Source organism: Nesoenas mayeri (assembly GCF_963082525.1).
Source record: "Nesoenas mayeri genome assembly, chromosome: 1".
NCBI lineage: Eukaryota > Metazoa > Chordata > Aves > Columbiformes > Columbidae > Nesoenas > Nesoenas mayeri.
Genome location: NC_137541.1, coordinates 31811067 through 31824643, shown reverse-complemented (window position 1 = coordinate 31824643; position 13577 = coordinate 31811067). Strand labels below are relative to the sequence as shown.

At 38.5% G+C, this 13577-nt stretch overlaps 1 protein-coding gene across 4 annotated transcripts in view; it reads right to left on the bottom strand.

Annotated features, from left to right (window-relative positions):
- Positions 1-13577, bottom strand: part of PPHLN1 (periphilin 1) — a 69748-nt gene continuing 56171 nt past the window's right edge. For all 4 annotated transcript variants that reach the window (XM_080345647.1, XM_080345649.1, XM_080345648.1 and 1 more), the window contains exon 10: positions 1-1731. In XM_080345647.1, coding sequence (XP_080201773.1) covers positions 1522-1731 — 210 coding nt within the window. In that variant the 3' untranslated portion in view covers positions 1-1521. The remainder of the gene's footprint in view (positions 1732-13577) is intronic.

The window sequence follows — 13577 nt, the reverse complement described above, 5'->3', positions numbered from 1 at the left end:
CAAGATTTGCATGTGTAAGATGCTGTGATATATACAGTATCTTGTACACGCAATATCACTGCTATTTCATTTACTTTTCTGCACATCAATCTGACAAAATCTGAGAAGTTACCTTGGTAAGGGGCTGAAGTCACTGACTTTCTCATTTAAAAATACTGTGGGGACTTTGGAAATGGTGAGCTTTAGTTATCAGTCCTTGTACAGAGTTTCACATTTCTAAATACAAATATATACAAAACAATTGAGCTTATACTTAACTCTTTGTGATTATGAGTCAAAATATCCATTTCCTAAAACATTAATAAAAACATTAATAAAACCTGATTAAATGTAAAGCTGTACACAATCCAGCAGTCCGGATACCACCAAGGAGTCCTAAATATTTTTCATCTCTGAAATGTAATCATGTAGCACTGGCAGCTTCTTGACTCTCCTCAATCTCCGTTCCCCAACTACAAGTCACTCTGTCTGGTCCAAAGTGGTTCCAGGCATTACCCAGAATCACCCAAGTTTGAAATGATTATGAATTTGGGGCCTTAGGGTTCAACTTCACATTACACCTAATCCAAAGCAATCTGCGGTTCCTAAGGAGACAGTCCTGCTCGTTTTGCTTGCTCCACCTTGCCACCCCAAATTCCTATTCCTTCTTGATGTCAGAAATAAAGATTACACACAGTCTCCTAATTGTTAAAACTGATGGATGAAAAGTGGTGAGAAGGCATAAGGAGGGAGAGAGTAGGCAAGACACCTTTCCCTTCTCAGTGGCTGCCTGCAGTTGCACTCTGTAAGGTATAGTAAAAAACCGTAATAAAGGAAATGTTTACTTGCAAATATTAACAAGAAATTGAGTTAATCCTACATAATACTGCTTAATGACTTGTGATATGGAAAACATCAAAATTTAAAAGGCATTTGCAGAACTTGCAATTAGAGTAAAAACACAGCACTTCTTGTATCAAATAGTTAAGAGCCGTTCAGGCGGTCAGAGGCTAGAGGCAGCCCCTAGGGTAATTTTACAGAATGAATCTGAAGTCTAAAATTAATCTATAATAAATAATTTAAATCATAGCTGCAAACAATTTTGCAAGTCTTCCCTTCCTATAGCATATATGAAAACAAGACATATTTCTGCATAAGTTGAGGAATGAAGAGCTGCTGCTTGTTATTTTAATAAAAAACACAGTGTTTGAAGTTACACTTATAAACATCAAAACGTAAGTGTACATACATCAGACTGAACATTTTTTCCTAGGTAACTGTGTAAAGGTTTCAAAAATAGTTAGTCACTTTACAGCATTTTTTAAAAGAACGTCCTTTTGAAGGAATTTATGTCAAGAAGTACAGGTATGAACAATACAACTGCAGAGACCACCGTGAACAAGATGTAGCCATTTGAGCTGCTACAAAGGAGCGCAGGCCTTGGGTTCAAATCTCCAACAAGATCTCCTCTTTCCCCACAAAAAGCAGATTTATGTATTATGGCATACTCAATGCAGAGGAGCTAAAAGCAATTTTTTGTCCTTAGTATGGGCCCTCTTTGAAGGATTCTGATAGATCTTGATTGGCAGCATCGTACTGAGCAATGAAATGTTTGAGTTCTTCAATGCATCGCTCACCTATTTCATGTAAATTCTGCCTCAGGGCAAACTGGATGGACTTCTCTAACGATGGATCTTTGTCAATTAGCATCTTCACTACCATGCCAAAGGTTTCACAGTCTTGTCTGTAGACCTAGAAACAATACATTTTAGAAAACAATTAAACGCACAACTCTTGACATTAGCCCACCAACAGCCCTCGGTGCGTTAGGCACTACTGCAGATCCAAACCAAACAAGGAATATTGGATTTAATGTGAGGTTCAACCATAAGATGCATTTGCCTCTTCCTCTCCTCTGACCTGTGCTAATACAAATGTAACTAGTTCAGAACTATCCGGATACAAGAAATAATTATTGTTGGAAGAAATGCCTTAAAAAGAGTTACTAAGTTCCTCTTGCAGCTATATTTAATAAATAATGGCAGAGTAAAGTGCAAATGCCAAACCAGATTTTCACTGCAAATATATGTAAAATTAATTTAACTGCGGCATGTCTAAAAATCTCAGTCTTCATACAAAGCAACGCTAACTTTGTTTGTAATATTTCCTAATACTTTAAATACAAGTTGTGTATTTCACCAAATTATGTTTGTTTGTTGGATATCTGTTTCTTGTAAGTCCTTGACAAATATGACTTTAATTAGTTTGACTGCATTGATGATTCAGCCACTGAGGATACAAGAAATTCTGGCAGCAGTTTACATGAACCCGTCTGATCTTGTACTGCAGGGAATGAAGATCTCTCAAGTCAGTTACGTACCACAGCTGGGGAGAAATACCTTCTGTTATCAGTGCAACTGTTTTTCAAACAAACATCTCAGTACATTCTTAGATGGTTTTCAAAGTGAGTCAGTGGCCTTTCAATTTTTTTTTTTCAGATTCCAGCTACAGTTATTAATCTAAACACCCATCAGAAAAGGAACTTGTCAAATCTTCCAGCCGCCAGATGCAGTTTGTTTTCACACCTCTTTGGCCAATTTCCGTTTAGAAAATACACTGTCTTTTTGAAGAAAGATAAGTCAGTTTTATATCTCCGTACATTTTTAGAAGAGAAAAAAAAAAAGCTGAGACGTTGATATTGCTCAAAGTATCATTATCATTTAGTATTGTGTGCTTGTATTAGAAGTTGTTTCTTACAGACATGTGTGACCCTTTCTTCCCATATTTATTTATACTGCGGACACAAGAGATACAACTGTATATAAGCAATTCCCCATTAGTAAAAAAAGAAGGAAAACACCAAATACCCCCCCATACCAACCACCCCCACACGGTTTTATTTGTAAGGACCAGTCCGAAGGCAGCTCAAGCATATTCATGTCAGAAGAGCACGAAAAAACAAATAAAGAAAGAACATTCTGCACACAAACTATTCTCAGAAACAATGACTTAACATGATACCTTCAATAAAAACAGTTCTCAAATATCTGATAGCATATTCTATAATAATAGTTTAAAATGAGATCCACTTTTCAAACACTGGCTGGCAAATAAAAGAAAACCTTTTGGAAGAAATTCATTTTCAATAGAGACTAAGTAGTCAAAAGAGTGCAGCACAAAACAAACTCAAGCTAAACATCTGAAGTGTGGAAACAGTGAGCACATGGCATTTTTTCTGAGAGGGGGTTTGTTTCCTGCTTTGTATGTTTAGTTCTTTGGTAGTAAAATGCAAGCAGGACTACAGACTCTCAGAGTTCGTGTTCCACAGCAAGTGAAACTCGGTACTTGCTAAGAGAACTTCAAACAGGGCAAATACGCGTTTCTTTTTTTTTCTCTTTCGAAGGAAAGAGCTCAGGAAGAATTGCTGTACCTGATTAGCCATATGACAGACAGATGGCATTTCACTTTGGATAACTCATGCTTTTCACATACTTGCAGCATGCCTGCTAGCACCTTCACAGAATTAATTCTGAAAGGGTTTTTTTTGCCCCCAAAGCCATTACGTTTTGGGGGAAATAGTTCATCTTTTTTTTCTCTCTCCTTATTGCGTGTCTGTTTGTTCTATTTTATCATCTTTGAAGTGGTCAGACCAAGGACGTGTGGATGATCTTCCCCAGGTATATGAAGCTGGTAGCTGTCAGTGTGCAGAGGACACTGTCCAACACCGGCACGAGAGAAACCCCAACACGAATAGGGAACACGACCCATCACCCCATCTTCTGCACAGGGAGGCACTCACAGCTACGACTGAAGGAAATGCTCCACTTCTAATTCGTCTTCTAACTAATGGCAAGTAGTGCTGTTATTTCCCTCACACACCACAAGAGCTAACACAGACAAAATTCTCTGACCCTTAGCATATAAATATTAGTTCAATTTAAGCACGTTTTATTCTAAATTTCACAAATGAAGACTTGGAGGAGAATCAGAAGAGTCATTGTTGCCATTGCGTCTGGAGTCAGAAGTCACTGCTGCCACAACAATCTGGAAACGAAACACCTTCATACACAAGACAAATGTTTTCAATACTTTCTGACAAGACTTCAAAAAAAATAGAATTGACTTTACATAGGGGAAGAGGGTGAAGGTGGAGCAGGAAGCCAGTTCTTACAACAGAAAACAAAGAAAACAGCTCAGCTCCTCTAACAACAACTGAGCAATTTTCCCTCACCAAGCTTTGAACCCCAGCTGCTAATTGTGATCCTCCTGGTGCAATCTGCCTCCTTCTCAATTGTGCTGATAAACCTATTTGTGTAGCTGCAACGTAAATTGCATCACTGAGATGATCCCTTTTAAAATTACTTCCTCCCCAATTAATGTGATTAACTCACTCAATTCTAAAACCAGATGCACCAGCACAAGTGAAAGAACCGTGAGCACCAGTCGTGAAGTGGAAGTAACTTCATAAACCAGCTCTTATCTGAAAGCCAGTACACAACTACCAACCCTCAGAGAGAAGTTACTATGCTTTGCTGATGGGAGTTGAGACTCTCAATTACAAGAATATCAATTACAGAAGAATATGAATTACATCTTAATAAACTATTTGAAAAAATTGTGAAAGCACGCAAAGCTCTTAGAAAAAAAAAGGATGGTGGTGTGGGATATTAAAATCTGTCTTCTCCACAGAAGGGAAGGAAGCTGTTTCTGGAAAATAAGCAGAGAATGGGATGCTTAAGGAAGAAAGAAAACTGCAAAAAAGACCCTAGACAAGCAAAAAAAGCTCACTGGTAAAAAGAATACTGGAAGAACTTGTGACCCAGCGAGGTCTGAAAATTCCCCTGTCTTTAAAATTCCAGCTGATATTGATTTTGAGCTCAGACCATGGAAAGCTCATCTGTAAACATCTGGAACTAAAAACTGAAAATGATTCCATGTGTGGGGAAAGAAGAAATAACATCTTTATATTGAAAAACAAGAAAGGGAACGATACCAACGACATGATTATTCTGATACATACCTCAGGTAATCCAGAAAACAGCTAACAGCTAAAGCCATAGGGTGATCATTTACCAAGGCCATAGCATACTTTTATTCTCTGACCTAAGCTACAGCATCAGCATAATGGAAAGAACGTGTAACACTTTAGTAAGCAGATGAAGGAGAAGGAGAAACAGCTGTTCTTTTCCCAAATATATAAACATATTTATTTTATATATACACACACTATTTATAGACACATATATAGTCTTGATTTTCCTACAAATGAGAAGTATATAAGCTGAATTCAAGTTCTCTTTGAAGAGTTTTCCAAAGTCAGCACATCTGGCATCTGTGAGATCAGAGGATCACAAATATGCCTATTTTTATATTATTCTCAAGACATTTTAGCTCTTTTTATTCTTACGTGATAATAGCATAGAAGCTCTGGCTGAGATCAACTCTTTGCTGCGTTAGTCTCTGTATAAGCACTTAGGCTTTGACTAGATGCAAATCTCAAGGTGTGATGTACCTGTAACATGTCAGTGAACACTCCCCATATATTTGAGAAAACTATACCAATATTTGCACTGATAACTGTTTAAACATAGCTAACAGACATTTACTTCCAGATCTAGCTAGAGTAACATACATGTCAGTCTCCCAGGTTTGAGGTGATCAAGCTCTAGAACTCACCAGACAGAACAAAACTTCAAGAACTCCATTATTTGTGTCCCTTCAAAGTTGTCACAGCTGACCTCATAGCGCCATCAACAGTGACTTAAAATACAAAGAGATGAGGCATATCACACATTCTCTTCTTCCAGCTCAGCTCTGGGACATTAACCTGTGATGTGGAAGAGAGAGAGGCAAAAGCAAGCACGTGGGGACCGCTCACGTCTTATGCTGCTACACTGCTCCTATAAAGATTATCTAAAAATGGTCTTGGCTTAAACCAAAGAAAACATATTGAATGGCTCGGCTGATGGGTGGAAAACACCATCACCAAGTCTTTGTTGTACGTGTGAACTCTGGGTGTGGATGAAATGATACCTAGCTAGGGAATACCTTGATGACATGTCCACTACTCACTGAGAACTCTGCATCATTTCCTTTCTCCACCTACCATAGTCCCATGTTCTCCTCCAAAACTGTTCCAGAGCTGCCTCTGAATTTTGCGCAGCAGAGCTGTTGGACAACATAAATTATAGGTTTTGTTGTCATTATGGTTTAAGGTGTCTTCCCCTGCAAGGGACTATAGTCTGCACAAGAGTCAGAAACTTTGTTGTCTTGGTCTCAAAGTCTTGTATAGCTGGCAAAAAAGCAGCTTCATTTCCAAAGGAAGAGTAGACACAATATTTAAAGGGCATGAGGCCGGGAAAAACAGAGAAGTTAACATTGCAACCCTTTTTTCAACCCCTGGTGGTTTCCCCAGCTTAGCTCTACGTCTGTACAAAGAAAGGGTTTTCAACTTCTCAAGGTGACTAAAAGAGCTAAAACTGCAGCTTCTGCTCTAGGCAGCCTTTGAAGAAGCGGGAAACAAGAGAAGCTTCCTGAAAGCTGGAAAGACCCTGGTCCCACCAGCAAGTTAGCCTCTGTATCTCCCACATCCACAGCCAGAAGGAAGTACAAGAGAGCAGCAAATGGGAGATGCAAATTTCTCCTCTCCATCTCAGAAAGCACTCAACTGAATCTTCACTTCTCATTTCTGGGAGAATTGTTCTAATCAATGTGCTTTATTTTATATAAAGGTAGACAACATTAACGATCTTCTCCGGCTATGATTTTGAATTAAGATGACTTTTCTTAATGCTACTGGCTTTATGCACATGTAGAAGACTTTCAAATAGGAATCATCAAAACACTTGGGATGCACAGCTCAAGCAGCTTTATACAAGAGATGGGCAAATTCATTTCACTGCAGAAGGTGGTACTTCTACTGACAAACACAAGCAGGACCACCAGGCATGAGGAGGACCATGGATGTGATGATTCGTCAAGTTAAATTGATGTCCATGATTTAATCCATAATTTCCAGTCCCCTGGTCTTTTCATCACAATCTTTCCTGCATTTTTGAGAGTCTTATCATTCTATACATTTACAGATTCACCTAACACTCTCTCACCTCCACCAGCATTCCTTCTTCACAGCAGCACGACTCAGCTCTAGGCTCCCTGAGCAGCTCTGCACCATACACACACAGCCACCATGGCTGCCTGGGAGCCACTGCTCATCTTCAGAGATGTCTGTTCCTAGCTCCACATCCACAAGGCCAAAGACCCTTAAGGCGCAGTTCACACAAGGGGAAGCAGTTCGGGTTGTGGCTCAGAAACCACGTTAAACTGCCTGCAACCCTTAGATACTAACTCAGCCTTGAGAAGATCCAACATGCCCAGCAATCACAATCTTGTATCTGTGATTCATGCAAGTATTCATTTAATATATTATCTTTCGGAAAACAGAAACCTTTCAGCTACTAAGGGCACATTTCCCACAAGTATCAAATACGCCATGAAAGCGGGAAAGCAGCAGCATGCTCACTGGTTGTTGTTTGATTTCTGACAAAGGCAGAGCTTGAACTTGCAGAGCACAAGCACAGCACAAGTTTGCAAGCCAGACCATATCCCCTCCAGACACCCCATTAACAAAAGAGCAAACTGCCTGAAATCTCTCTTGCTTCAGTGATGCTCCAGGGCTCCTCTGCCCCAGCCAGAGGCACCAGCTGAGCCACGCAGCCAGCTCGGTACAGCCCTCCGGAGGGATAAGACAGCTTCTTATTTCCCCTCCTCAGCAGACCCAAAATAAGTCTGACAAAGCACTCTTCTTCTGCTAATGCAGCCATGTCTACGTCAGGTTCTCTGGCACGGGTAGGCAGACTATGAGGTATAATTTTTCTCACACTCCTAAGAGCTATGCTAAAAGATTTCGTAATGTAGTCCTAGCTCTAAGCTGATTGCATGTGCAGTAAGATTTTGCATTATAAACTTTAGTAAATTGAGAAACTCCTCTACACTGAATGAATTCAGCCCTGCTGGTATCAAAGGATTTTCCTTGTCAAAGACATTTTTTTAAAAGGCACTATTACCTCTCCCCAAGTCACTTATTTTAACTTATTTACATACTATCTTGGATTTTTCTCAACCACGCAAATTAGACTTTATTAACCTACCCGAAATTTACTCTCCTCGAGTACAATAAGCTAATCCTCTACTGAAAGAGTACAGAGAAATTTTCATTACTGCAGTGGCAATGTAATTGTACTGTTATGTTTATGAGTACAATATAAAAATTTATAGCTCCACAGTGCAAAGAATGCTCAGAACTGTCATTAAACCACTTGCAGACAATTCCCATGACCAAGACATTTAAAATTGGTTTTCAACCAAGTTGAACTATTTTTCATGGTTACAAAAAGCTAAATTAGCATCCAAAAAATTTAATACTTGGTTACAACAGTGGTATACAATTTTTAATTATAAAATATCAACAAGTCTACTCTATTCCTTTCCTAAAAATGCACTAACAATTTTGCCTTGAATCTATGTAATAATTTCTGCACCCATTAATCAATGTGTTTATAGACCAATTAGATATTCATTGAAATGCAAACTGGGGGAAACAAGTTATTTAATCGACTATGTAATAATGAACAATTCCATGTTAATTTGCTACTTACTGAAGATACACAAAATATCAAAGTTACATGCACTTAAATGCAATTCTGCCTCCCTTTCTGTTGAAAGTTTTGAGTGCCTGCTTTAATAGATTTAATCAGCTTTCATAATGTAAGGCGATCATTTTTGACATCAAAGTACCTGACTGAAAGGTCTGCTGGACGTCCCTCATGTGGAATAGATGCTAATACAGCCTTTATTTTAAAAGAAGTGTGGATCCTGCTTTAAATCCCACTTTCCCCTCAAGGACAGGGGCTGGTAACATCTTGAAAGAGGAAGATGCAGTCTCAAACAATATCACTGCGCAGCTTTTCGCTTCATTTTAGAGTAGAATTCTAGTATGAAAGGAGATGAAAAGTGCTCTGTAAAATTGTGGGGTGGGTGTCTATGTGCACAGTAACAAACTCTTTGCTGAGTTTACATGTACATTTCAAGGCTGAAAGGAACTGAAGAGTTGGCTTGGGGCTCAAGACACAACTCTGGTCTTTCCTGTGCTGCGTAACACACTGGGAAGGAAACACGCAGGCCAAATTACTCACATGAAACCATTATCTCCAGTTTTAGCTCAAGACATCATCTGGACACTCCTTTGCTTCATATGATGGTGCAGGTGACAACTTTGCAATGACAGTGAAGTCATGGGGCTGGACAGCCTGTGGCTGATGCGGGTGTGCAATGACCACAGCCTCACCTTTCTCTGACTCCTGCTGCACAGGGCTCTGCCCCTCTGCAATAATTACCACTAACCATCACCTCTGCAAAGGAGTGCCGGCACTCCTCAGTGCCCTTCTTTTTCCCTTCTCCATCCAGACAAAAAACTGCAGTCTTGTGCTTTTCTTCAACGCTAATAAGGCAATCTAAAAATGGAACACAATCTGCAGGGGGAGGCTATATAGTTCTACATAACCATAGCAAAAGCCAACCAAGTCGGTACCATTTACAAACCTGTTCATATGAACTATTAAACTGTCTCAGCTCTCTTTAAAGCCAAAGGGAACAGGGAAAGCCTCACATACAAAGTATTCAGCACAGTGCAACATAAACCTTAAACTGCTGTGACTTGTACTGCCTGGTAATTAAATTGATATATGGAAAGTTCAGCAACAGAGTTTTCATTTATAGAAACTTCAATTTTCTAAATAGTTTCCCATTTTTTTAAAATTACTACAAAGAAGTTTTCAATAAGAAGCGAGACATTTACTTAAAATAAATTACTAAGAAATCTATATATTTAATAATTTTGAATACTACAGTGGAGAACTAAGTGAATGTTTAAATGAACAAGAATTGATACACAGCAAAAACGTAAATGACAATCCATTTCTTTTAAAGTTACACTTTGGCATGAGCAAGTGCATTATTACTTCTTCAAGAAACGTCTTGCTCAGTCAAGCAGAAGTAGCTCCCGTGGGGGAGAGCAAGGACTATTATGTTACATGGTTTTACTGGAGATAATTCTTTACTAAACCAATCAGACCACATAATAACAGCATTCTAACACCAACTACAGCCCCTCGGAGACCAGTTTGTGTGTGGCCCAGTTTTCATAGGCTTCTTTACAACAGATGTGTTGGATGAGGGTAGTGTTACTTCATATGCAAACTTGTGTGTTCCTTAGGTAAAACAGAAGAATTGGTCTAAGCTCTACCTCTTACATATTATTCTTATAGAATGTGTTTGCCTTCTGCAAGCAGATGACAAATCTGCATTCAAATAATCCACGGCAATTACAATTCATCAGTTTTTAAACCTCACTAGAAGTACCGGTAATCTCTTAAAGACATATCAAGGACACCTTTTCAGTTCACGTGTAAGACAACCCAGTTACATTTAAGAATTTTCAGCTACTAACAGCTGTGCAGCTAAGTAAAAAAAAAAAAAAAATACCTGAAAGAGCAACAATTTCTCTATCTAATAATTTCTCTTTGTTCTATAATGATCATCAAATCTAAAAACTACATTTTCATAGGACCAAAACTGAAAACAAAATCCTAAAATCTCTCCTTTCTGATGGGTGCTAAAAAAACCCCATTACTTGAAATGCATCAATTCAGGATTAAACAGGAAATAGTCAGCTTTATGCCAAAGGAAGGACCTCGCCCTGTAACTTTTTATTTATAAAATACTGAATTGATGGAAAGCTATTTCCTAAATCTACTCCATGGTAAACTTATTGCTCCATCCAAAACAGGAAGGCTGAAGTTTATCTACAAAAGACTCTGTCTATGTTAATTCTCTTGTTAAAAACGCTTTAATGGCTTTCAGTTATGTCCACTAACCATAAAGGAAAGTGATATTCATTTCAGCTTCATCGGAATGAGCTGTATATTAATGGCAAGAATTACACAACAAACCAATTTTCCTTGTCATAAAAAGACATAAATATTTCTGTACAGAAAGTACAGTACTTTAAAATCCACATATATGGAGTGAGTTGCAGTCAAGATCCGCAATGGTGCATGAACTCTTACCAAAAAGTGACTTACGGCAATCTAGTTTTCCCTCAACAAAAGTCTCCACACTTCCAGTTTCAAAAAACATTCTCAGATTCAACAGTCTGCATGAAGAGGGCCCATTTTTATTAATGGGTAAGACAGAATTTTGCCCTGAGGTGTGGATATTTTCTTCAGTGGCATAGTGTAAAACAAGCAGTGAGAGAAGAAAACAAAAACATAAATCTTCCTTTTCCAATTAAGAGCAACTCCCAGCAGATCAGCTGCACGATTAACTGGCAGCAGTGTTATTATTGTAAACTCCAAGCCTGCGGATCGATGAGTTTAAAAAACAGCCCTTAAATGAGAAGGTTTTCTCACCATCACTGCCTAAAGAGCAAATTCTCTTTTCTTCTTTAATGCCTAAAAAATGCTAACGCAGGTTTAGATATGCAAGCCAGAGGCTAGGTGTTTCTAATCACAGGTGTGGCTTAAAGTAAATACTACCCAAAATAAGTAAAGTACTGTATGCAATGGACAACTTTTCAGGAAAGAAAAGCAACAGCTGCAAGAAGAAAAACAATTACTTAGATTACCAACATTTTATTACTTAGTTTATGTTAAACCTTAAGGTTTCTGAAAGTTTAGAATTACTTCACACATTATATTAGCCTCACAAATCAGTTTTATTAGTGTCTCAATAATGGATCTAATTTTTTTTCATATCCAAGTCATGATCCTGTCTCTACCCTCTAAATAGCCACTCTCTCCATTTACTTTAAGTACTCATTTCAAATATAAAATCAAATAAAAGAATAAGTAAATTAAGGCCATGTTTTTGAAGACTTCTGTAATCTTTCCCTATGTTGTGGAAGGATATCTTTTTCCACATGCAGCTGTGATGGCTGAAAAGACTATTCCCCCTTCCCAGCTGTCACCAACGCCACACCAGAAACCATCACCACACTTGTTTGCATGAGCCACCAATACACAGGACCACTCCTGAAATTCATTGAAGGCAAAAAGAACACTAATTAGGTCACATGCTATAAAAGCATATCAGTTGGGCTGCAGGGAGGAATCACCTATTCGAGGTGAGAAGGTGACAAGCAGCTGTAGATGACATCTCAAGAGAACATTCATCTGTAGCCTTTCTAGTGTGCCCAGTCTCTCTGAACTCATCTGAGACCACCAGTACAAATGTTACCCAACCCAGACAGACAAAGCAACAGGAACTGTGTTTAAATGATGGCACATCTTAGCACGTATCTTCAGTCAAATAGAAAATATATAAAGAAACAGAACACCAAGCATAATGGCTGGGGATGGAGCATGTCAGAAAAGCTGTAGGATGAAGCCTCCTTTCTCATTGCAAATATATTCATTTCTTCTGGATTTTTCAGCATTCAACACCCAAACAATCTCTCCTTCTGAGTCTGCTCCCACGATTCTAGCTATTTCCACTTCATTTTGGAAGCAGAAATCTGATCTAAAAATTGGTAAAAATAGAAACCTTGAGTCTCTCCAAAGAGAAAGCCACAAGTAGCAGTGATTGTCTTTTATGGTTAGTAAATCATATGTCTTAGGGCAGTGATTATCAACTGTGGTTCCAAGGGAACATATTAGGAGTTCTGCATTTACTCAGTGGATACACCACTGACTGTATCCCACAGTACTCGGAATTAGTTATTTGATATGTTTGGGTTACAGCTCATAAGAAATACTGAAGAATCACTGCAATTATCTCATTCAAAAAAGCTTGGGAATCACTGATTTTTAAGTTGTGAACTATTTTTCCATGCAAAAAACAAGTCTACTTTGTACTTAAAAGATCTTTGGAGACTAAGAACACTGGCTTTCTATTTTCTCACTACAAGCCTTTACTAATGAGATAATTAAGCAATGCTGCAGCATTTCAGCACAAGAACTGTTACCTATCAAACTCGTTTAAAGGAATGTCTGCCCTGTTCAGTCCAGTGTCACTGAACATTTTCCAGAAGTTGCCTGATGGGGTGAGCTGATAGAGGACAGATTTGGAACAAACTTGGCAAGATATGGTGAACACACTCATGACTTTCTGAAGTGTTCGCTTGTCTTCAGATTCTGGCATCCACTGAAAAGCTTTGATTCTTTTAGAGTCTAAGTTCAGTCAATCCTTATAAAAAGTATTACAACCAATAGAAGAAAACTGGGATCATCAAATGCTATTTTATGTTGGATATTTTTTTTATGACAGAGTTTCTGAGAGCTTTAGCTCTGTATTCCTCAGAAAGCTCAGAGCAGCTTTCTGTGATCCCCCGCATCTATATCTTGCGAAAACAGCCTGATGCAACAAATAGTTAAAGCCTAAAAATAACAGAGGTATTTCTAGTACTCAAGGGACAAAACTCCCACAAGGATGCTAGAGGTCTAGACTCAGTCCTGTGGGATTTACTTCATGAAATATCTTATTTACTCTAACTGTAAAGGAGGAAGCCTAATTATGGTGCCAGTATTTGTTTACTAGTAAGG